Raw genomic sequence first — 24674 nt, forward strand, 5'->3', positions numbered from 1 at the left:
TAGCGAGAGCACGTCCCGGCGCCGTTATATTTTCCCGCGTTTGAGTTTGTGATAGTAAGCGTGTAGTAAATTATACTAGAGTTTGTGATGCATTTTGGAAACAGGAGATGAGCCCCTGGTCTAATGCGCCACCTGGCTTGAGAAACCCCATCTTTTTCCATTTTCAAACATTTTTGAAAAAGCTCCAGGGAGCCACTAGGCGGCGTTAAAGAGCCGCATGCGGCTCTAGAGCCGCGGGTTGCCGACCCCTGGGTTAGGGGAAGGGGGGAGGTTAGGTGTGGGGAAGGGGTAGAGGTTGGGGTTAGGGTGGGATGTGGAAAAAGGGAGGGGGTTAGAGTTAGGGTAGGGGTTGGGGTAAGGGCTGGATGTGGGAAAGGGGAAAGGGAGGGGGTTGGGGTTAGGATGGCAGCCAAGAGGTAGGTTGGTGGTGTGTGTGTGTGTTGTATGGTATGTAGGGTGGAGGATAGTGGTGAGGTAGCTGGTGTAGAGTCGGGGGTAGTGTTTGAAGTTGTGTGTGGGGAGGGTGGGGAGCGAGTAGGAGCGAGTTGTGCTAGTGTGTCTGTTTTAATTGTCCTGAGAAACCTTTTGCTGTAACCACGTGCCCTGAGTGCTGTGAAGAGTGTGCTGATGGCGTGGTGGAGGTCCGTGTGGGGGGTGCAGATTCTGTGGTAACGGGTGATTTAATAATGCCTCTAAATGTATGTTTTGGGTGATAACTGTGTTTGTGAAGGAGTGAGTGTGTGTCCATGGGTTTGAAGTAGGTTGATGGTTGTTGGTGGTAGGGGTGGAGGTCCCGTGGTGGGATCCGGCAATGGTAGGCCGGTCCCTGCTGGTGGGGGTGAAGGTCCCGTAGTGGGATCCGGCGAAGGTAGGCCAGTCCCTGAGGTCTGGCTTGAGAGTTGAAGGGGCTCTGGCGTGGGTTAAAAGTCTTTAATGATTGTGTGGGTCTGTGCCCATTCTGTTCCATTCTGGTTGGGGTGAGGACTTGGTGGGAGGCCCAGTGATGGTCTGGGCCTCTAGCTTGGTAAGAGTCCTACCCACAGCTTTTGAAAACCTTGTTGTTTAATAAATTTAGAAAAAAATCTTTAAAAAGGGCAAATGTGCCATTAAAACAATGAAAATGATCACCTGGGAGGTCTGGTGAAAGAGAAGGTGCCCTGACGTTTCGCAGCTTTACTGACTCTTCAGAGGGCAAAAGAGATGGAGAGATCTCACTGCCCTGGGGTAAACAGGGATAGCCCCTGTCGCCCAACAAAATCCCATTGAACTGTCCTAGAAAACATGAAGTGATCATTAAATACTTGTTTAAGATAGTTTAAGGTTAAAGCCGAAATAAAAAAGGTACTCCTACCTTGTGTAAACCTCCTTGACAGGTCTGATTCCCGGAAAATCCTGGCATCATGGACAGAGCCAGGCCACTTTGCCTCAATATTCGTGATGAGGCAATTTTCTGCACACACCATCTGAAAGAAATGATAGGATTGATGTGAATTGCTTGGTAGAAAGGCAGTGGCTGTGCTCATAAGTAATGTAACAATGTGTTTGATCTAAGATCTAAGTGGAGTGTTTGTCTTATACTAATAACTATCCTGCATATTCCCAGCTGGTCCTATACATACTGTACCTGTATATTAACACTATGGAAGGATTTCCGATTTACATAGTCTGCCTCATCAGGTCCAGATGGCGCCCGGATCCGCACATGGGTGCATTCTATTGCCCCTAGAACATTAGGAAAGCCTGGAGGAGATATTAGTTAGTTATTCTGCTGAGGTATTCCAACACGACATGACTACTTTGACATATATTAATTTGATCATCACATACCTGCAATTGAATAAAATGCTTCCTTCATCCTCTGTGGTGTAAGATGGCCAGGGAAAGTGATGAATACATTCAACAACTTTTTTAGTGCAAGGCACACTCTTCTGATCTCCCTGCAGATGGTGGCTTTGGAGAGACCCTCTGCGTCACCCACAGTGTAAAGGAAAGTCCCTGATGCCAAAAAGCGCAGCGTCACACACACGGACTGTATCGTGGTGAGGGCCTGACTGCGCCGAGTACTTATTTGAGGCTCAAGCAAACAGGACAGGTACACAATACTGGACCTTGTGAATCTGTACCTCTCCCACAAGTACTCATCACTGAAGGCCAGTGGGTTGGTCCAGTCCCTGAAGATCCTCGGGGCTGGTAGCTGGAATGCCTGCCTTATTATCTGCGCACCCACATCAATTGGCTCTTCATCTATAAAAGGGCATGCCATTCTTGGTTTGCTCTAACAGGGATATAAGTGGTGCTGCTTATATACCCTAGTCCTATTGGAAGGCCCCTCCTACCAATCAATTTATAGATTCAATTAACCTAATAATAAACTCACCTGAATGGAATTTATGTGGATGACAATTTCCCATGCAGCAGCTTGGGAAATTGTGTCATTGTCATTGTGACAAAGACTTCACTTTCAGTAACATTAATATTAACATTAACTTTACCATGGGTTTTTGCAAGTTGTATTTAGGTTCTAGGGAAATTGTAAGACACATTTATTATAAAAATAAATTGTTTGGCCTACTTTCTCTGAGATAAAGGGAATGACAAAAATAATCCATTGACATTGCCTGGACGCAAACACCGGTCTCCTACACTTCACCTCATCAACAGCCCACTGACCTAACTGCTGGTGCTGAATTGCAGCACGATACACACATACACACACACACACACACACACACACACACACACACACACACACACACACACACACACACACACACACACACACACATATATGTGTGTGTGTGTGTGTTGAGAAAATATCCACGATGACAATATATAGTAATTCATTGAATTATTTCATTTGCATCATTTAATCTTAGACCCTTAGTGAAAATATACGCTGTTTGTACTTCATATATGTACATTTATGACAAAATTGTGAGGACTAGGCTTGGCGGAACCTTCTGATGGTACAATTGTTGCTGACAGATGGATTTCTCTGAAACACCGCTCAAGTTAGCCTGACAGTTAACCTGCTTCTGACCAGGTTAGTTTGGTCAGATAAGTTGCCATGGTTACTTAGCGGAAATTCCCTTAAGTGACATTCGTGGAACGCAGCTCCAGCTGAAAGAAGCCTGGCTAAGCGGAATAAGCCCGGCTTTGCGTTCAGCCTGGTTGGTGGAACACCCCTCGGGTTGCCTCCGCTGTGTTTGTAGCTGATCAGCTGGCAGGCTGAGCACATCACTGTATATTGTCGCTGAATGCAATTATGGCTTTAAAAAGCTCGGAAACAACGTGTGCCGTTTGAGGATGTACTTACAACCGGACAAAACTAAATAATTGGTTGAAATCGTAATGAATGAATGACTGACGGGCGATTGTTTACATCGATCTCGTAGTAACCGGTAAAGCCCACAATTCGCGCAAAGCATCACGGGGCGGTGGAAACTTGTGGATACAAAAAACTGTCTGATGTCTGACACATTTTATGAATAAAGTGTTCCCAAAAAGCATTGGACATATGACCCACTATGTTGTGCTCCATGTACCCAATGTTGACAACGTGACATGACATGACTAAGCTACCAACACAAACAAAGAAAGGAAATTAACTATGTGTTTAAGTTGTGAAGAGGTAGGCTAAACATGTGGCTAGCACTAAAAGCACTAAAAATGTCAAGATTGAAAAAGCTAAAACTATTTGTTGCACAGCTGAACACTGTATCGCATCATGAGCTGGCTGTTCTCAATTCACAACATGCATCCATCCAATCTAAATCAGGCATTCTGACCAAAACTCATGTACTCCCCGCCACAGTTATTCCACTAATTACTCCACTATCGTCATCTCCACTATACCCAACACTGTACGAACGCAAACCGTGGATAAGTCAGGCTACTTGGTGGCTATGGCCAGTGTTGGGCAAGTTACTCAAAAAAAGTAATTAGTTAAAGTACTAGTTACTTCTCCCAGAAAGTAACTAAAGTAGTAACTGAGTTACAAACTCTAAAAGTAACTACAAACAGAAATCCACAGTGCACAAATCTAAACAATTTTAACGTTGCTGTGGGAATGTGAGACTACACAATATATCTTTTGGAACTTGATATTTATTGAACCTCAACAGGTCACAACTAAGCAAAAATAAATGATGCTTGTAAAGCAATGTACCAAAAATAAATAATAAATATATTTACTCTTTGTAGTGTAAATTAGGGAAAAAAACAGTAGACATACTGTACGTATGGTTTTATGCAATGTAAGTGATTTCTTCCTCGAAGAAATAGAACAGTCAACTGTGTAACAATAAGTGCTTTCAATATTACTGAAAAGTGCAATGTATAGAAAAACATCCAAATATGAACATGTAATACATTGAGAATAATTTTAAAAAATGCAAAAAGAAATCTCTTTCTCTGGCCATTGACAATTTCACCTAAGTAGGCCACAGCCAGGCAACAAATACCGGTATATCTAAATTAAATGATGCTCTCTAAGCAATGTACAAAAAATGTATTATTGCAAATCTAATAAGATGCAGCACAACTTTAGACAACAGGTAGACATACTGTATCCAACTTTAGCATGAACATTCACTCATTCATTCATCTATCCATCCATGCATTCATTCACTCTTCTATCCATTCATCAATCAATCCATCCATCCACCCAAGTCATCCAATCTTCATTCCATTCTCTCCATCAAAGCTAACCTATCTACTTATCCATCCATCCATTCTTGCCACTGAACCAGTGGTTGTATCTTAAAACCAAAAGCTTCTCAAACCTCTGGTCAGAGAACCACACACAAAGAGAATCTCAGCCGATTTGTTGCTCTCCGATCGTAAATACAAATACATGAGATTCAAACACAAGACGGAACACCACACACTATTGGACAATCTTATCCGATAATTGCCCGCTGCAGGGCCGTGGAGGTAGAACTAGAGCCACTCGTCAACAGTGAAAATGGATCAGCGTCTTTTGACAGCAGTGGTTTCCGCGGTGCTTATGCTTACATAATATCAGAGAATATCCACATCAGTTCGGCCGCGGCGCAATTAATGAATAAACATCATAAACTGAATGCTGTACAAGTGTTCTGAGACACGGCTGCAAACCGGCAACTTTCAAAAAAGTAGTGCCGGTTTGGGGACGGTCCCGTGCCGCTGCCGTATCCAGTGGAATAGCCTACATTGACTATAATGGTTTCTAATGTCTTCGGCGAACGTTTTTATTGCCTAGCAGTGCCTTAGGTGCTTAGCAGTGGTCAATTATCAAAAAACAATTCACCGCCGGAAGTCGGGAAGGCCCATGCAAGTGAAGTGAGTGTTCCACAGCACTGAGAAGAGCCGTGTAATAATCCATAATATTTAAACTCAAGTTTTGTTGTCTTTTTAAGTGGTGGGTACAAAGTGAATCTTGACGAAAACTGGTGGGTAGGCCTACTCGACCCCAGCGTAATTGGAAAAATAATGCATACATTAGATATCTATATATCTTAGGGACTTATAGACTGTATCTCTGTTGCTGCAGCAGCAGAGTTTATTCTGTCTTGACACTTTGTATTGATATTTTGTATTACATTCTTCCCTTCAATTATTATGTTTACAGTGATTGTTTTATATGGTTTTTTTTAATGTATGTCGCTTTGGATAAAAGCGTCTGCCAAATACTTAAACATAAATAAACACCTGAAAGTTTTTATATCAGCTAAAACCACCAATCTGTTTCACTGGATTCAGAATAAAACCAAATTCTGTGTTACCCAACAATGTTAGTATTTGAATATTGTTACTTGAGCGACTTATTCATGGTTACAATTATACTGTTAAGAAAGTATTGTCTTATACTTTGCCTAAAATTTGACAAAATAGAACATTTCCTTACAAAGACGAATGGGGCCGGGGAACTAAGTTTTAACTTAATATTTGCCTTGTAGAATTCAGCAAGATTAAAAGTGCAAATATATCAATAACAATTGGGAATTATACACAAGTTAACATTCAATTCAATTTTATTTATAGAGCGCCAAAACATTACACGCCTCACGGCGCTTTACAGAGTATTGAACATTCAGAGAGAGCCCATGAGTAACAGGGGCGAGGAAAAACTCCCTAGAATTGGAGATACACGTAGGAAGAAACCTCGAGCAGATCCACTACTCGAGGGCCTGACCCATCTGCCTAGGGTCAGTTACAGGGCAGTGAGGTTTGTATACGTGATATAAATGAATAGGTTAGTTAGGTGTAGCGAATAGAACATGGTGTTTAGAGCCACCTGGGGTGTATGTTACAAAGAGGTCTACTTATAAGATGCTGCGTCTACTTATAAGATGTCTATGCGCGACACCCTCCTCACGACACCACAGCCACGTGCCGCTTTACGGCAGCTGGGCCACTTCCTTTTAGCGTCGTCAGGCCGACCCGCCGATCTCTCCACCGCCGCGCGGTTCTAATAAATTTCTCCTTTTGACGTCAAAACGTCTGAGGTAAAGCCAGACTCCGTTCTGTGAATATGCATGAAAACGTAAGCTTTACAACCTCGTTTTTCATTTTTCATTTCCACGCCACCGTACTGTCGTATATATATGTGTTGTGTGTGTGTGTCCGATGCTGATTAGCATAGCCATGCTAAGTGGAGCTATGCTAATGCTAACCACCTGGCTGGCCCCTTCTCACCGGCCTAGCTCGTTGTGTTAGCCACAGCAGCATCGGCTACGTGTCATTGTTGTCACATGTTGGTCATCTCGTGTTTTAATGTCACGGCCGGTGTGTCATTGTGTGTGTCATGACGCCTTCGAATCGGCGCACCCTTCAGGCCCCCCTGAGCTCCTCCGTCCGCGGACGCCGGGCTACAGGATGCTAAACCCGGCGCTAACCCCCATCCGGGACCGGGCTGTGCTAGCCTCTGTATGCTGGGAGGCTGGGGGACTCCTTCCTGGGTCTGGTGGTCGCCTAGGCCCTCTGTGGGTCAGCCATGGCCTCAGGATTATGATGCCTTACGGGGTTTATCTTCATTCTGAGGCCATAGCTGCAATACCGCAGTGGTGCTGCTGTGTCCAAGGCCCGATGATGCGTTAGGGACTATAGGAGTTAAATCATCCTCATGTGTCGTCACTTGAGTAATTCAATGTACGTGAACGCACCAATGTCTGGCTCTGGTTTGTGCTTTGCACGTTGTGTCTGTAACTGTACTGTACTGTACGTGTGTGTGTGTGTGTGTGTGTGTGTGTATTTGTATGTGGTGGCCGTTGTTTCCAATACAACCAATACAACATTTCCTTTGGGTGCCCATGAAGTAACATTGAGTGTTCAATCCTGATCATTGGAGGCTCCGGAGATGGCCAAGTTCCACGCCCCTGTGATCCAGGACAACCCGTCGGGTTGGGGTCCCTGCGCGGTGCCGGACAAGTTCAAGGACATGCCGTACCAGCCCTTCAGCAAGGGAGACCGCCTGGGGAAGGTGCGTCTCTCCGTCTCGTATCTGGGGGACGTTTTCTGTGGAGGATTATTTGTTGTTTAGTTTTTTCTCGTTCGTATGTTGTTGTTTTTGTTGGGAGTGTGAGTCGTATTCTGACGAGACGTTGTGTTTCTGCAGGTGGCCGACTGGACCGGGGCCACGTATCAAGACAAGCGATACACGAGTAAGGAAGCTCAGGGTTAAAATGCCTGTTCTGTTGATTTAATGGCACTTAAAAAATAGTACTGAGACCCGTGATGCATCTTATCCTAGCTTCACGGGTTTCACACTTTATTGTCCCCCAAAAAGGGACAATAAAGTGTAACTTAACTTAATCCTAGCTATCTTTGTTGTATACAGGGAACAGGTAAACCTAGTGATGGTTAGTGCTCGGCACTTGGTTCTATGAACATCCTCACTATACCAAAGCTGTATGGTTGTTTCTCTTTCTTTTGACAAATGTACTTAAGTCGCTTTGGATAAAAGCGTCGGCTAAATGTAAAGTTAAATAAGCAGCTGTTGTTGAGTGCCCTGTTGGTGGTGGTGTCTGACCTGGACCTTGGCTCCTCCCCTCTTCAGATAAGTACTCCTCCCAGTTCGGCGGCGGGAGCCACTATGCCTACTTCCACGAGGAGGACGAGACCAGCTTCCAGCTGGTGGACACGGCCAAGACGCAGAAGACGGCCTACCAGAGGAACCGCATGAGGTTCGCTCAGGTAACGTCGCCCTCTGTCGCCTTTTAGAACGCCTTTGTGGCCCGTGATGATGGACCGCCCTTCAGCCTCGGTGTAGTAACCACCAGTCAGTCGGTCCTCTGATGTGCAGGAGGTTTGTTTCCACAGAGGAACCTGCGGCGGGACAAGGACCGCAGGAACATGACCCAGTTCAACATGCAGACGCTGCCCAAGAGCGCCAAGCAGAAGGAGAGGTGAGGCTCTACCCGTCGTCTCTCAGATCAGCGTTGTTATGTTGGTGTGTCCGTGGCTCCGGCAGCTGTCAGTCTCTGGAGTGGATTCAGGGGGCGGGCCACCAGGCAGTGATGGTAGTGACTGATTACCGGTATTGGTTCCCACCGGTGTTGGGGTGGTCTGATTGGTCGGACCCTGTAGGCTTTATTCTCTTTAGTCTTCTGCTGCCCCCGAGCTGAGCCAGCTTTAACGTGAGCCTTGTTCCAGGGACCGCATGCGCCTGCAGAAGAAGTTCCAGAAGCAGTTTGGTGTTCGTCAGAAGTGGGACCAGAAATCTCAGGTGAGCTTCAAATGTAGAATACTGAGTAATAAACCCTCACTAAAGTAACGTTGTTTTGGGAGTCCAGGCCTTCACTTTATTGCAACAGCGTTTTCTTTGACTACTGTTAGCAGTGGTAGGCTGATCAACATTTGCCTGCCGCTTCTCTTTGATAACCACATGGGGGCGGCTGTGGCTCAGGAGGTAGAGCGGGTCGGCTGGTAACCTGAAGGGTCGCTGGTTCGATCCCCAGCTCCTCCTCCTAGCTGTGAGTGTGGAGGTGTCCCTGAGCGAGACGCCCTCACCCTGACTGCTCCTGACCAGCTGGCAGTCACCCTGCGTGGTCTGACTCCGCCAGTCGGTGTGTGAATGAATGAACGGGTGAATGTGAGGCAGTGTTGTAAAGAGCTTTGAGTGAAAGCGCTTCATCAATGCAGTCCATTTACGTGGGTGCGGAGACATACTTGGATTTGTGTGAATGTCAGAAGAGACGATGCATTCTCCATCTAAAAAGGATCAGGTATTCAGGTTAACGTGTCAGTGAAGGTTGGGCCTGACTGTGACCCGGTTGTCTCTCCCCCCCCCCCCCCCCCCCCAGCTGAAGCCCCGCGACTCCTCTGTGGAGGTGAGGAGTGACTGGGAGGTGAAGGAGGAGATGGACTTCCCCCGCCTCATGAAGATGAGATACATGGAGGTGGCGGAGCCAACTGACATGTGAGTCACCGCATAAAATCCAACAATGGACAGACGGTCCACAGTGCCTACCCCCCCTTGTTCGCTGAGTGTTAGCGTGTGTAGCGTACGTCCAGGGTACCTAGCCTCCCTCGTAGCTGAGTGTTAGCATGTGGCGTAGCATACGTCCAGGGTACCTAGCCTCGCTGAGTGTTAGCATGCGGCGTAGCGTACGTCCAGGGTACCTAGCCTCGCTGAGTGTTAGCATGCGGCGTAGCGTACGTCCAGGGTACCTAGCCTCCCTCGTAGCTGGGCGTTAGCGTGTGTAGCGTACGTCCAGGGTACCTAGCCTCCCTGGTCGCTGGGCGTTAGCGGTAGCGTACGTCCAGGGTAGCTAGCCTCCCTGGTCGCTGGGCGTTAGCGGTAGCGTACGTCCAGGGTACCTAGCCTCCCTGGTCGCTGGGCGTTAGCGGTAGCGTACGTCCAGGGTACCTAGCCTCCCTGGTCGCTGGGCGTTAGCGGTAGCGTACGTCCAGGGTACCTAGCCTCCCTGGTCGCTGGGCGTTAGCGGTAGCGTACGTCCAGGGTAGCTAGCCTCCCTGGTCGCTGGGCGTTAGCGGTAGCGTACGTCCAGGGTACCTAGCCTCCCTGGTCGCTGGGCGTTAGCGGTAGCGTACGTCCAGGGTACCTAGCCTCCCTGGTCGCTGGGCGTTAGCGGTAGCGTACGTCCTGCTGTAGCCTCACCCGGCCGTGTCTTGCAGTGAGAGCTGTGGCGCCCTGGAGTTCTACGACAAGGCCTTCGACCGCATCACCACCCGCAACGAGAAGCAGCTGCGCAGCATCAAGAGGATCTTCCACACCGTCACCACCACCGACGACCCCGTCATCCGCAAGGTGAGGGCCCCCCCCCCCCACACAATTAATCACATTTAATTGTGATTAATTGTGATTAATTTTTTTCTATTCTAAATGTTCCTGGAAAAGTGGATCGGCTTGCTTTGTGCAAATGCTTTATATTGAAAACAACATTGGCTTATTTTATTTATTTTCTGACGTCGTAGTTAAGGCGACAGGCCTGTGTTGCTTAGGTGGCTGTCCTCACTGAAGTGCTACTGTGTTGTGGTACTGACGGACTTCCTGTGTGTTTTTATCTCTGCAGCTCGCCAAGACCGTGGGCAACGTGTTCGCCACGGACGCCATCCTGGCCACCCTGATGTGCTGCACCCGCTCGGTCAACTCCTGGGACATCATCGTCCAGCGCGTCGGCAACAAGCTGTTCTTCGACAAGAGGGACAACTCTGACTTTGGTACGTTGTGCGGACCGCGGCCCCGGGGTCTCCGTCCATGTGGCCCCCAGCCTCTCTCCCTCATCAGACCTCTGATCTGATCTCCAATCAGGGTGGGGCGGGCGTCGCTCTTTAAAAGACCGTTTTTCGAAACGATAACAAAAGGCCTGCAAGAGTTTCAAGGCAGGCAGGTTGAAGAGGGGTTTTGAGGAGAGTTATGGAGGTGGCCAGGGATGAGACATTTTGAATGTCGGGGGTGTGAGAGCTCCAGGGGGTGGGGGCTCGGTCGCCACAGGTTCTTATCCTTTTGCCCCCCCCCCCCCCAGATCTGCTGACGGTGAGCGAGACGGCCAACGAGCCCCCCCAGGACGAGGGCAACTCCTTCAACTCCCCCCGCAACCTGGCCATGGAGGCCACCTACATCAACCACAACTTCAGCCAGCAGTGTCTGCGTGTGGTCAGTCATAGTCCTCCTCCTCCTCCTCCTACTCCTTTACAGTCCACCACCTCCTCCACCACCTCCTCCTCTACAGTCCACCACCACCACCTTCTCAACTCCTCCTGCTGCTCCACCTCATCCTCTTCCATACCTCCTCACACCTCCTCTTCCACACCACCTCCTCCACCTCCTGCCCCAGAACGCCCGCTCTCTCCTCGGCCTGGCGGCTCTGTGTGGATCTAAAGTTGTTGGTTCTAATCGGGTGTTTCTTCTTCTTCTTCTTCTTCTCCTCCTCAGGGAGGCGAGCGCCACAAGTTCCCCAACCCCAACCCCTTCGTGGAGGAGGACATGGACAAGAGCGAGGTGGCGTCGGTGGCCTACAGGTGGGTACCGCCCCCTGCTGGCCGCAAGCGCCCTCCAGCCAGGCCTGGGGGGGGGGGGCCTCTGACCTCCGTCAGGGCCAGGGCCTCCAGCCAGGCCTGGGGGGCCTCCACCTCCGTCAGGGCCAGGGCCTCCAGCCAGGCCTGGGGGGCCTCCAGGCCGGAACGCTTAACACTCAGACTTAAGGTCCTTAAGGAGCCACCTAGCTTTAAGATAAGGGTGAGACTAACGCCCCCCGCCCCCCCCTCAGGTACCGGCGCTGGCAGCTGGGCGAGGACATCGACCTGATCGTCCGCTGCGAACACGACGGTGTGATGACCGGCGCCAACGGAGAGGCGTCCTTCATCAACATCAAGACCCTCAACGAGTGGGACTCCCGGGTGAGGGGTGTGTGTGTGTGTGTGTGTGTGTGTGTGTGTGTGTGTGTGTGTGTGTGTGTGTGTGTGTGTGTGTGGACTGTGTGTGTGTGTGTGTGTGTGTGTGGACTGTGTGTGGGGCACTGTAACGGGGTGGACTGTGTGTGTGTGTGAGCAGCACTGTAACGGGGTGGACTGTGTGTGTGTGTGAGCAGCACTGTAACGGGGTGGACTGTGTGTGTGTGTGTGAGCAGCACTGTAACGGGGTGGACTGGCGCCAGAAGCTGGACTCTCAGAGGGGAGCGGTTCTCGCCACGGAGCTGAAGAACAACAGCTACAAGCTGGCCCGCTGGACCTGCTGCGCCCTGCTGGCCGGATCAGAGTACCTCAAGCTGGGGTGAGGACTCCACCCTACTCCACCCTCACCTCCACCCTGTCCCCTACTCCACCCTCACCTCCACCCTGTCCCCTACTCCACCCTCACCTCCACCCTGTCCCCTACTCCACCCTCACCTCCACCCTGTCCCCTACTCCACCCTCACCTCCACCCTGTCCCCTACTCCACCCTCACCTCCACCCTGTCCCCTACTCCACCCTCACCTCCACCCTCACCTCCACCCTGTCCCCTACTCCACCCTCACCTCCACCCTGTCCCCTACCCCACCCTCACCTCCACCCTGTCCCCTACCCCACCCTCACCTCCACCCTGTCCCCTACTCCACCCTCACCTCCACACTGTCCCCTACTCCACCCTCACCTCCACACTGTCCCCTACTCCACCCTCACCTCCACCCTGTCCCCTCCTCCACCCTGTCCCCTACCCCACCCTCACCTCCACCCTGTCCCCTACCCCACCCTACACCCTACGTCATCTATTAAGATGTGCCCTCGTGGTTAATGGGCTCGCCCAATAGTCACTATAAAGAAAAGTCAATCTGATCTAAATGTGTTCTGAGGATGTCCGTATGGGAGTTCGAAGTTTATTTATTTCAGAAAGAAACAAAGAACATTTAAAAAATAATAATAAAGTAAATATACAGGATTATAGCCAAAGGCAGATTTCCATCCTTAGTCCCTGACAGGTAGATAGATGGTCCCTAAATAAATGAAACTAATCAGAGTAAAACATCATAATATACATCATAGAGGAACGAGTGTTACCGTCCCTCTATGGTTCATGACCCCGTCCAGACAGACAGACAGACAGACACAGACAGACAGACAGTCTCCTGAGAGCTGAGCCTCCCTGTGCCCCCCCCCCCGGTCCTCAGGTACGTGTCCCGCTACCACGTGAAGGACTCTGCGCGCCACGTGGTCCTTGGGACGCAGCAGTTCAAGCCCAACGAGTTCGCCTCGCAGATCAACCTGAGCATGGAGAACGCCTGGGGCATCCTGCGCTGCGTCATCGACATCTGCCGCGCCCTGGACGAGGGCAAGTACCTCATCCTCAAGGACCCCAACAAGGTGAGGGCCCCCGTCCGGTCGCCAGGGGCCACTAGGGCCCCGTCTCTGTCTCTCTCGACGCCTTCTATCTCGGCCTAGCTCTCTGCGTATCTCTGTCTCGCTCTCTGTCACTCTCTCTCTCTTTCTCTCTCCCAGTCTCTCTCTCCCTCTCTCTCTCTGGTCTTTCTGTTCTGTTGTCTGTCTGTGTCTGTGTCTCTCTCTCACCCTGGTCTCTCTGTCGTCTCCACAGCAAGTGATCCGCGTCTACAGCCTCCCCGACGGAACCTTCAGCTCCGACGAGGATGAGGAGGAGGACGACGATGAAGAGGACGAGGAGGAAGAGGGTGAGTCTACAAAGCCTCACGTAGACCGGCCCATCGAGGGGTTCGTCAGAAGACCCGGGCCCCGCGCCCGGGCACAAGGCGGACAGACACACGACTGTAGAGCGGGTTCAGGGGATTCCTGTTGAGCGGTCGTTGCTCTCAGATTCTGCTCTCACTTAAACGGGCTTAGGAGCCGTTTCTTCCATTTAATAATGTTTATTTCACACACCCACAGCTTGTCACCATTGTTGTCTTCCACAAAATAAAATTGATTGCTTTAGGATGCAATGTTCATCACAAAAAAATGTCCTGCTCATAGTCTCTGGGCGGGAGAACCCACTGGTGTCCATTGGTCACGCAAACACCCAACACTGGTGTGTCGTGTTGCTGCTGTGCCTTCATGATGACCAGTATCTGCTGTCCTTTGCTTTCCCCAGATGAGGAGAACTAAGCCGGACTGTTGCAGCGCCCCGACCTCAGCGCCGTCACCTCCGCCCTGTGTGGAAACGCTTATCTCCTTTTACACAAGAAATAAATAAAGATATGGAAGATTGGACATCTGTTTATTCGTCATTTCTTCTGTGATATTATGAACACTTTGTGTGTTTGCGCTACCGCCTGGAAATACTGATCCCTGATAGGACAGTACAGACACGGTAACTCAGCACACCTTTCAAATATAATCTGTAAGGGCTAAAAAAAAATACAAAATTAAAAGTCAATTAATCATCTAAAAGTCCAGCAATAAACTCAGTCTGGACAGACGGGGTGTGGTCAGTCATCCAACCAGCCCCCTTGTGTCGTCCTGGCGACGGCCCCCCCCCCCCCTCCTCCAGGTGTCCTCAGGGCGTCCCGCCCCCCTGGGGGGCCGCGTCCCAGGTGAACGCCAGGTTCATGCCCCCCACGCGCTCCTGAACCACCCGGTCGAAGCGCTCGCTCTGAGCCACGGTGAAGCTGTTCTTCCAGTCCCCGACACGGCCTGCAGCGGAGAGACAAACGGTTCAGAACCCAGAGACTGTACAGGTGAACGCTCACCCTAACCTGTACAGGTAAACGCCCACCTCACCCTGACCTGTACAGGTAAACACCCACCTCACCCTGACCTATACAGGTAAACACCCACCTCACCCTGACCTATACAGGTAAACACCCACCTCACCCTGACCTATACAGGTAAACGCCCACCTCACCCTGACCTATACAGGTAAACGCCCCCGTCCAGGTGGAGTTCTGTTACCTGTCCTCATGAAGCTGCCCGTCATCACGTTCGCGGGCAGGAACTCGTAGTTGGCCTTGGGGTCTTTCTTCATGTTGCGGAACGTGGATTTCTCCACGATCTGACGGATGCTGTCGTCACTGAGGGCTTTACCCAAGAAGAGGACGATCCTGCTCACTGCTGCCTTCAGGTCCTGGAACGACCAGCAGAGAGATGCTGACCTTCACACTTTATAGTATCTGTCATTTATTTTGTACCAAATTGTATACTTTACAGATCCATAGCCCTGATATATAGTAAAATGTACTATTTATTAGGGCTATGGATCTGTAGAGTTTCATTTTGCCTTTCATTTTATACTATCCATGGTGCAATCATTCACTAAGTAAAATGAAACTTTACAGATCCATAGCCCCGGTATATAGTAAACGATTGGAACATTTATTTATTTAGCATTTAGGTCTCAGCTCTCTTACTTGTGTTTCTTATACTTTCTTTTATTGCACTGTTGAAGGCGCCTGAGACAAGAATTTCATTGCCAGGGACTGCTTCCATAATTGTTGTGCACATGACAATAAACAATCTTGAAAGGTCAAATGAAAGATGTTGTACTGCTCTCTCTCGGCGTGCCACACCCGGATGTGATCGAACCACGACGAGGCACCGACTGCAAGGACACAAAACAACTTCTCTCTGTTTCAGTTTGCAATTTAAAAAGATCAACATTTTCCAAACTAAACGAAGGCTACTGGTGGAACACGGTGGTGGTTTGGAACCAGTTCCTGAACGCACTGTAGTATCAGTACCTGTGAAAATGAACCTCTGGGCTCACGCCACTTCAGGATGTGGTCAACTGGATTCAAGAGTGAGACGAGGGCAATTCCAAAGAGAAGTTTTATTCACTTCCCACAAAACAAATCGAACAATAAATGAACATAAAATAAATCAATGGTTCCAAAAATACAAATTAACATTTGAAAAGAATGAAAACAAAAGCTGTTGGCAATTTTCTAGCTGAACTACAGCATCATTTAGCCCAACAAGAGGGTGTAAGTAGCGGCCTCGCGTCAAGCCACCTCTTCCTTAACCCTCCGAAGAAACAATGCAACACCCCTTAAATAGGCCACCTAATTAGTCACAGTCACAGGTAATCAAGGCCCATTAGGCCATACCATGTGTCAGGGGGGACCATTTTGAACATAGCAAACCGTCCTGTCGCTGGAAGTGAGAAAGGTTTCACTTTCTCACAGTACCCATTAGTAGAACAGTTTGGTGTTTTCAGAAAGCAAAAACAAAATCTTCCCTGGCGTTGCAGGGTCATGTTTTGTTCCTGGCGACATTCACTGATCAAATATGTGTATAAATGTACAACAACTTTTAGACCATTGCATTTTAGTTCCACTAATAATTCCAAAATGTATGGATGTGTATATATATATACTGTATGCTGTGTTTGTGTATCAATCATATAATAATTAGGTTTACCTTCAGTTAGACTTATGAAGTTGTTTACACACTTGCCACACATAGCGTCATAAAGAGAAAAGGAATACCAGGAACATCTCTACCTTTGCCCTCCAGATACTGCTCCAGAAAGTCCTCAAAGCTCTTGGGGGTTTCCAGGTTGGCCCAGGCGTGACAGAAGTGATAATAAGACACCACGTTGTCCTTTGGGTTCCTCATCACATAGATGATCTGCAGAGAAGACGGCCGATGTGGTTAAAGGGGCTTCAGGTGAGAGGGAGAGTTGTAAAGAGAGAGGGCAGAGGGCACAATTCTGAAACCAAACCACCCAAGAAGAGCTCTCCCCTCCCAGCCTAGGTTTCTCCTTCATTGAGAAGTACTCAAGCACCTGTGATTGACAGGCAAGATGGAATCTCCGAGCCAATCAGGGAATAGGTACCCTGATTGGTCAGAAATGAGTCGGGAGCGTTCTTCTTAAAAAACGACCTCATTGTTTGTTAAGCAACGTAAACTTTAGACTGCATTTCACTCAATGTGATGACTGGGGTTCCTTTAATGCAATGACTGTTCCTTTAATGCAATGACTGTTCCTTTAATGCAATGACTGTTCCTTTAATGCAGTGACTGGGGTTCCTTTAATGCAGTGACTGGGGTTCCTTTAATGCAGTGACTGGGGTTCCTTTAATGCAGTGACTGTTCCTTTAATGCAGTGACTGTTCCTTTAATGCAGTGACTGTTCCTTTAGTACAGTGACTGTTCCTTTAATGCAGTGACTGTTCCTTTAATGCAGTGACTGTTCCTTTAGTACAGTGACTGATCCTTTAATGCAGTGACTGTTCCTTTAATGCAGTGACTGTTCCTTTAATGCAGTGACTGTTCCTTTAGTACAGTGACTGATCCTTTAATGCAGTGACTGTTCCTTTAGTACAGTGACTGTTCCTTTAATGCAGTGACTGTTCCTTTAATGCAGTGACTGGGGTTCCTTTAATGCAGTGACTGTTCCTTTAATGTAGGGTGACCAGACGTCCCCGTTTTCAGGGACCTGTCCCCGACTACTGCTGTCCCCGGAAATGTCCCCGGATTTCACTGTGAGTGAAAGAAAGACCCCCCCCCCCCCCGCGTCAACAATCCCGTCCGGGCAGTGTCCCCGGATTTTGTCTCAGAAGTCTGGTCACCTTACTTTAATGCAGTGACTGTTCCTTTAATGCAGTGACTGGGGTTCCTTTGATGCAGTGACTGGGGTTCCTCCTACCTTTGCCTTCTTGCTCCTGAGCCCTGGAGGTAGGAGCGTGGGGGTGAGGTGGGAGGCGAACAGCCGCGGAGAGGGTCTCAGCGAGTAGTCCTCCCGGCCCTCCAGGTACTCCAGCCACGGCATCCGCTCCAGGTTGTTGGGGTAAGGAACGTGGTCGTCGTCATCCAGCTCGTAGATGGACGTGATGATCTGCTGGGTCCATATCGTTCCTGCGTCAGGATGCAAAATACATTCTTCATATCTCTTTGTATGGTTTGTTTTTAGTTGTAGGCCTTGTACGGTATCACACCAGACTCACCGGACTTTGGGTAAGTGACCAGGAAGACGTCGCTGTCACGGATCTCAAAGCTCTGAAGGGAGTCGATGTATTCTGCGGTGGTCAGACCGATCCCGAAGTTATAATCCTTATACCTACACAGAGAATCACTTATCTTCTCCATAGCTCTCTTTTGATCTGGATCATACAGCACCTAAATGTGTTGCGTAGAGCATTAACCGCAACAAACCTAGTGTGCACACGAGATAAGACAATTGGACAACATGTACTTTGGAGTTTCTGCTTGTAGTTCCCCAGATGAACACTGGGCGGCACTGCAGCGAAGGTCAATGAAGTTGAACTTCATAAACTTTTCTGATGAAGTTTTACGCATGCTGTCACTTAAACGAATAACCAATTAGTACTAAGCGTAAAATCTAGTTCCAATTTTCTTTTTTATGAATATACTAATTTAGTCTTCACCTGTAAAAAGTAACGTCCATATATGTTCCATATATCACCAAGGCTTGTTTATTATACAATTCTAAAATAATTACAAAGTCCAAGGGTAATAGATGTGTTTGAGGTAATAAAGATAAAAGGTATAGCCAGGTAACAGGTGCTCTATAACCCGGATGTAACTTCCTGAGACGGAGGGGAGACACACACACATGAATGATTGAATGCTTTCCAACAGTTTCATTTGACCATCTCTGAGTGAATGAGTTATGTTTAACACAATCATAACCACACACCCTTAACTCAACATATTAATGATGGGGCCATGGTTCTCAGTAATCTGGCCAGTATTTGCAAACAGAACTTTTTAATGGAAGGGCCGGTTCTCGATAATATTGTTCATATTATGCAGTGGTGACTTCAGTTTGAAGCCTGTGGCCTAAAGGTAATTCAGTTCCTCTGGGCCCGGTTCCTTGGTTCCCTTCTGAATCCGGGTTTACACAACTAGACGCTTCTAGTTCTGACAATATTCAAGAGGATAAAAAACACAAGCAACACTCAAGCAGGTTGGCAATGAAGAAGCCTGAAATGAGTGGGGTGTCACAGCTCTTTTTAAACGTCTGCAGAATTATTCAAGTTATGTGTGTGTGTGTGTGCACCCCCCCCCCCCCCCCCCACATTGTCACCAGATTTTGACACATGATTGTATTATTTTTCCACAAAATACAAATTATTGCTTTAGGATACAAAGTTCATCATAGAAAATGTGCTGCTGTCAGGCTCTGGGCGGTAGACTCCCACGAATGAGTTTGACTGAAGATGTGGACGATTGCTCCCGCGAACACACAACATTGGTGTGCAGAATGTGCAATATTGCAACATTTTTATTGACTTTACTGATTGTCCATTTTGTTGTTTGTCAACTGTACGATCTGTCGACTGACTTTGTGAACTACTGGATAACTGAATTTGAATGAAGAATCTATCCATCTATTCTATCTATCTTGGTGTGTCGTATGAGGACCAACATGGTCCTGAGGGCGGCCGTCCTGCCTGCTCCACTACACGTGACTCCTCCGAGTCGGAGGAGTTATGTTGGAAGTTCCAACATAAATCAATGGGATAACATTTTTATAATTGTAACGATTCAGCACATGAAAAATGTATTGGAATAAAAGTATTAAAGTCATCAAAAATATGTAGTGAATTAAAAGTAGGAGAAAAAAAATAATACTCCAGTAAAGTACAGATACAGCATGTTAGTACTTAAGTACAGTAGTTCTATTTCATTACCATACATCTCTGCCGTGGACTCAAGCCACGCCGGACACAATTTAACTTCGATTGATTATTCCCGATTGCAGCCTCTGCTGGCCAATCAGTGGCCAGCATCCTGTTTACGTTACACAAAAGTACAAGTTCAGCTCGCCTGGAATCTCTACGGAGGGGCTAGGCCTACTGAAAAAAAAGTACCAGGTACTTTTTTCGGCGATGGAAACGCAAAAAAAGGCGGGCCAAGTCGAGGCGATTTAAAAAAAAAAATTTACCAGTCAAATGTGAAATGTATGTTCCCTTGGCTTTGGTTGAATGATGCATGTCTATAAATTAAATCATCAGTAAAAGTGTTTATACCAAAGACTAGGCCAAATCCACTGAATTCTGCCAGTTGTACACAGTTGTGTAGCGACCGAGCATTGGATAGAATAACTAGCGTGATACTTTGACTTTTATTGAAAAACAAAAACACTCCAATTATTCCCAGCTTGATAGAAAAACTTTTATTTTCCCCTGTCACAAAAGAAATGAAGGAAGGGATACATCAGTTCACATCCCATCTGCACCAGTTTTTTTTTCTTACTGCTACAACCAATTCATTCGTCGTTTCACATTCTTCTCTAAAGTATCAGGCTCCACCTGTCCCATGGTCGTAGCATCATTGAGACAAAATTAAATGGTCCGCTATAAAACAACGAAAACAAAAAAAATTCTTTACATAAAAAGAATATTGCAAAAAAACTTTTAAAGTCTAAAACATTTGTGCACGTCGGCACAAAAAGAAATTACCCAAATGAAACAAAGTTGAAATTAAAAAAAACGACTATCCTTATAAAAACTAAAATGACTAAAATTCAACTTGTGGAAAACCATTACACTTTAGTCTGCTTATGCATAAAGATTAGCATATGGCTACAACTCGAGGGTTTGTACCTCGATTTTACCCTCTGTCTGGCACCAACATCACTGAGAATTTGTGCAATAAAGCTGTTCTATAGCTGGGTGAACATCTTTCAGTGCCGAGACCGCGAGAACAGTCACACCAAACCATCAACATTTGCCTTTCAGTAACTGCCAGGGAAGTTCCCAATAGAAACCCCCTTCTTGGGGGGGGGGGCTTTTATCCATTATGCTGTTGCATTTACGTTACAGATGTACTAAAATATAACTATAAAAAGAATGCAGACACTGACCTGATGTGCCAGAACACAAAGGAAATCCTTTGAGTATCAAGTATTTACTGAAGTCTATATTAATTCAATGGCAATTTTTGGCAGAAGTAACCTGACCCAGGGGTCTGTGATAAGTAACTCGGTAGTGTCAACTAGCAGGTAAATGTTGATGGCTGGGGAGGCTTCATTAGACAGGCAGGGCCTATAACATATCAGCTAGGGGCTGGTGCAAGATAAGATCTAAGAAACACTCCCTTGTCCACACAATCGAAAGTCAAACGTTGACAGAAACCCGACTTAATTGTCCAGAAGTGTCCACTATGGCCATTGGACAAAACGTTTTGACTCCAATATAGAGCACAACCCTTTCACCCACACACACGTTAGGGAGGACCATTAGGGTAGAGTCAACATTCCCAGGCTTACCCTACACAGTATTAACGGGAGTGTATATGGCAACTGGCAACCAGTCACAAGTTGTATCATATCATATGAACCAAACACTCCAGCAGCGATTTTAATTGCAATAGACAAAGCTCTTTAAAAAGGAAGATCCCTGGAAGGGATTGTTTTATGTCTGACATGACAAACTCAATTCCACAACACACTGTCTGGCAGGAAAACTTCGAAATTATAATACTTCAATTAAGACATCCCCTCCCACTAAAACCTATTCAACTTATTTAAAAAAAAAAGAAAAAAAAAAGGTGCTACCTTAAAGCTTTCCCTATGCACCGATAGCTCAAGTCTAACCAATACATATTCAGATTCCTTAAATGATGATGATACCAGCATTATTATATTCATTCAGTGTCAAAATACCCCATGGAAACCAGAGGCAGTTATTTATTTTTACCCTACTCACAAGTGTTTAGGAAACCTTACATGAATCACTAATTTGAGTACTTTCCTCGAGGATGGTGGCAATAACAAAATTACACAGGCCTTGTGCTTCACCAATATATAATTTGCTTACCTAGGCAAAAATTACATATAAAAGAAAATGCATACCTTAAGACAGGTACATTAATACTCAGCATACCTATGAGATCCTAACTTCTTATAAAAAAAAAAGGAAAGTGCAAATACGCTCATGAGAAACTGCTTTAACTTTTAAGCCCATGTTTCTTCTCTGAAGTTCATTTAGTAAGTACTCTAAAAACAAAGGAACAGCAGCAGCGAAAGTATTATCCTCTTGCCCAGTTTCTCTACCAGGGTTTGCTTTTAAGCCAGTCTCCCCACTACCATATCCAAGATACGCTTGCATAAGACCGCAAAACCTCTAATAAAAAGGCCTGCTAAGAACAGAACAGCCGTAAACCACCAGAACCGATGGAAAACACCAGCTACCGCATTCTTTCTGGATCACCCTTAGAAAAAACTACCAACTGTTGATTGAGCAATAACATCCCGATTTCTTTTTAAGGAAAGAACTCCATATATGGTGGCTCAACATGTCTGATGCAACAGACATGTCTTACTATTCAGGGGAGAATACCATGATCTTGAAAAGGCAAAATAAAATTGTCTGAAGTGTACACTAGACAAGGGAACTCACCCTGTGTACTTCATGTTGTTTGCATAAAATGGTACAAATTATTGTTGTACATATCTCCCATACATTACTGCAAAAGAAAAAAGTTAAATAAATAAAAGTTTTGCTTTTTTTTTTACACCCTGACTAGCCTAGTGGTAGTTAGCGTTAGTAGCATAAGGGTCCCAATCCCACAGTCTGATGGGTTATGTCTTACGTGGACAGGGGCAGATCGCCATGGTAATGTGCATCACCTTTTGAAACCGTCAAAGCCCCTATGCTGATTACCGTTGAACCCGCTACCCCCGCCCATTGTCTTAATAGAACTATTGACGCGATAAGGACCAGGAGGGCCAGCACTTGTGCTAGGTAACACCCCTAACCTCACCCTCCCTCGACCCCACCCACCCCGGCTCCCTGGAACCCTGGTGTGGTGTTATGGATTGTGAGTGTGACAGATTTAGCTAGGTTGCATTTTATCCCCCCAGAGGTATGTATGATTCCCCGCTTCTCCCCTCCCACCCACCCTCAGGACAGAGACACGTTGCGCAGGGCTTGCGAGGAGGCCATCTGCAGAGTGGAGGATTGAGGACAGCTGCTGCAGCTCTCCTGGTCCGGCTCCATCTACCTCGCGCTCCAACCTCTCTCCCCCACCCTACCAGGGCAGTGCAATTACATAGATGGATGAGTTTCCCAGTAACCCTCCCCTAGATTAACCTGGGAAAAGACGAGGGGGGTCAGGAGGGGGAGAGAAAAACAAGAGACGTTGATCCATCATTACAGTGGATACTGGCATTTACTTTCGTAAGAGATTTGATTGCTAATTTGATTATTCATTAAAGCTTGTGTTGGTTGGTCTACCTAACAGGTCAGTTTTCCCGTGTGGACCCCGGGGCTTCAGGTGCTAGACTCCGTAGCAGGCCGAGAGGCGCTCCTTCAGCAGAGGGGGGAACTGCTCAGAGAACTGCTGCCAGTTCTCTTCCCCTACCTGCTCCTTGAAGCCATGCAGGATCTGGAAAAAATAAAAACTACAGTTAACCACCAAGACCAGACTTTCAGACAGAGTGGAGGTTTTAGAGCCTTTGCTTAAACACAAATATATCCTTGAGCTGAGACAATGGTGCTAGTAGAGACTACACTGGATCGTCAAAGACTAAGTAAGCGCCCATTTGTTCAGAGAAAAGAAAGGTATTAAATTTCAAGGAGCCATCATGTCCAAGGAGTATTTGTGGTTTAGGGCTTCTGAAATAAATTCTAAATATAATATTTCAAAGCAGCTTTAAAGGACAATTCCGGTATTTTGTTCCAAATCAATTATCGTAGCGAAATACAGTTTGTCGTGTTTTATTTGGCATTTTGTAAATCGTTTGGTTGTAGTCTTTTCACTGAGACAGAACCGAGCGAAAAGACTACAACCAAACGTAAACAGCCAGCCTTTCTGTTTCCTGTCTCAATGGGATTTACAAAATAGGGTTAGTATAGAATAGAATAGAATAGAATAGTTAGTATAGAATAGAACACGACAAACTGTATTTCGCTACAATACTTGATTTGGAACATCAACGAACACCACTAACCACTGAGTTGCACATTTCTGAAAACAAACGTTTAGGGTTGTTTTAAGGACAGGTTTGTGAATGCCCGAAGCCAGCCATTCTGAAGCAGGCAGGGGCGATGCAAAATGAGCCAAATACCCGAGACGGGACCAATAGTCAAAATACCGGAATTGTCCTTTAAGAAGCTTTTTATTTAAAAATACCAAGCAAATGCCATTAAACAAGCCAATCATGTGCCTAGCAGTCATTAAAAGCCATACCGAGGTCAACGCTTCCTCAGAATACACTTTGGAATAACACTCACCTTATAAAACATTTCCCTCAGGTCATCTTTAGGACTGACCCAGGAAGCCACAGCGTCACAGAAGAAAATAAAGTCCTGCACACAAAAAAAGTATTCATTACGTCACTCTACATGCTATTGGACACGTATATTCTGACACCATGCCTGGTCTCAGAAAATAATATCCACACAAAATTCAGATTTCGAATGTCTGTTTTCAGGTTCCTCATAGACCACATTTTCACAGCAGCTAGACTACAATGGCTTGCTGACCTGCACTACGCCACCAGGGTTGACTCCGATCATGATGCAGATCCCCCGGAATGCAGAGTCTTTCTCCTCGTTGTCTCGGATGTTCCTCAGCGAGGTACACCTGGACGGATCAACCAATGCGTCAAGCCAAGTGGATGAGGTTCACACCCTGAATCTACAGACACACTGAGGTTCTTTAATATCGATCTAGCCATCCAAGTTTTAAAGGTCCCATGACATTCCACCAGGTGTGATTGTGATTAGCCTTACAAGCCGTACAAAAAAGTCTGTTATGACATTACAAGTGGGGGTGTCCACCTAGATGTATTCTGGATAGATCAGTCTACAAGCCAGTGCACTTTAGCAAAC

At 46.9% G+C, this 24674-nt stretch overlaps 3 protein-coding genes across 5 annotated transcripts in view; 1 reads left to right on the top strand and 2 right to left on the bottom strand.

Moving 5' to 3' along the window:
* The first annotated feature begins 6395 nt into the window (after positions 1 to 6395).
* Positions 6396 to 14142, top strand: eif3d (eukaryotic translation initiation factor 3, subunit D). 2 transcript variants are annotated; one of them, XM_084488036.1, is made up of 16 exons: positions 6396 to 6488; positions 7331 to 7462; positions 7598 to 7643; positions 8039 to 8175; positions 8302 to 8387; positions 8635 to 8707; positions 9285 to 9400; positions 10120 to 10252; positions 10518 to 10665; positions 10971 to 11101; positions 11381 to 11466; positions 11715 to 11844; positions 12075 to 12217; positions 13092 to 13284; positions 13514 to 13607; positions 14024 to 14142. In XM_084488036.1, the coding sequence occupies exons 2-16, from the start codon at positions 7340 to 7342 to the stop codon at positions 14035 to 14037; spliced, it is 1653 nt and encodes a 550-aa protein (XP_084344162.1). In that variant the 5' UTR covers positions 6396 to 6488; positions 7331 to 7339; the 3' UTR covers positions 14038 to 14142. The 2 variants fall into 2 exon arrangements, with proteins under 2 accessions (XP_084344162.1, XP_084344161.1); XM_084488035.1 differs by having other exon boundaries at positions 6401 to 6526.
* On the bottom strand, positions 14134 to 18034 carry sult3st1 (sulfotransferase family 3, cytosolic sulfotransferase 1). Its single transcript, XM_084488101.1, has 6 exons — positions 17817 to 18034; positions 17519 to 17727; positions 16371 to 16497; positions 15383 to 15469; positions 14824 to 15018; positions 14134 to 14565 (listed from the first exon to the last, which is right to left on the bottom strand). The coding sequence occupies exons 1-6, from the start codon at positions 17956 to 17958 to the stop codon at positions 14429 to 14431; spliced, it is 897 nt and encodes a 298-aa protein (XP_084344227.1). The 5' UTR covers positions 17959 to 18034; the 3' UTR covers positions 14134 to 14428.
* Positions 18035 to 20000: 1966 nt separating this feature from the next.
* LOC311369450 (transportin-2) overlaps positions 20001 to 24674 on the bottom strand; it is a 28188-nt gene continuing 23514 nt past the window's right edge. For both annotated transcript variants that reach the window (XM_084487646.1, XM_084487645.1), the window contains 4 exons: positions 24327 to 24426; positions 24075 to 24149; positions 23076 to 23226; positions 20001 to 22931 (listed from right to left, as the gene is read on the bottom strand). In XM_084487646.1, coding sequence (XP_084343772.1) covers positions 23119 to 23226; positions 24075 to 24149; positions 24327 to 24426 — 283 coding nt within the window. In that variant the 3' untranslated portion in view covers positions 20001 to 22931; positions 23076 to 23118. The remainder of the gene's footprint in view (positions 22932 to 23075; positions 23227 to 24074; positions 24150 to 24326; positions 24427 to 24674) is intronic.

The sequence above is a fragment of the Micromesistius poutassou genome (genome assembly GCF_964030765.1).
Source record: "Micromesistius poutassou genome assembly, chromosome: 1".
NCBI lineage: Eukaryota > Metazoa > Chordata > Actinopteri > Gadiformes > Gadidae > Micromesistius > Micromesistius poutassou.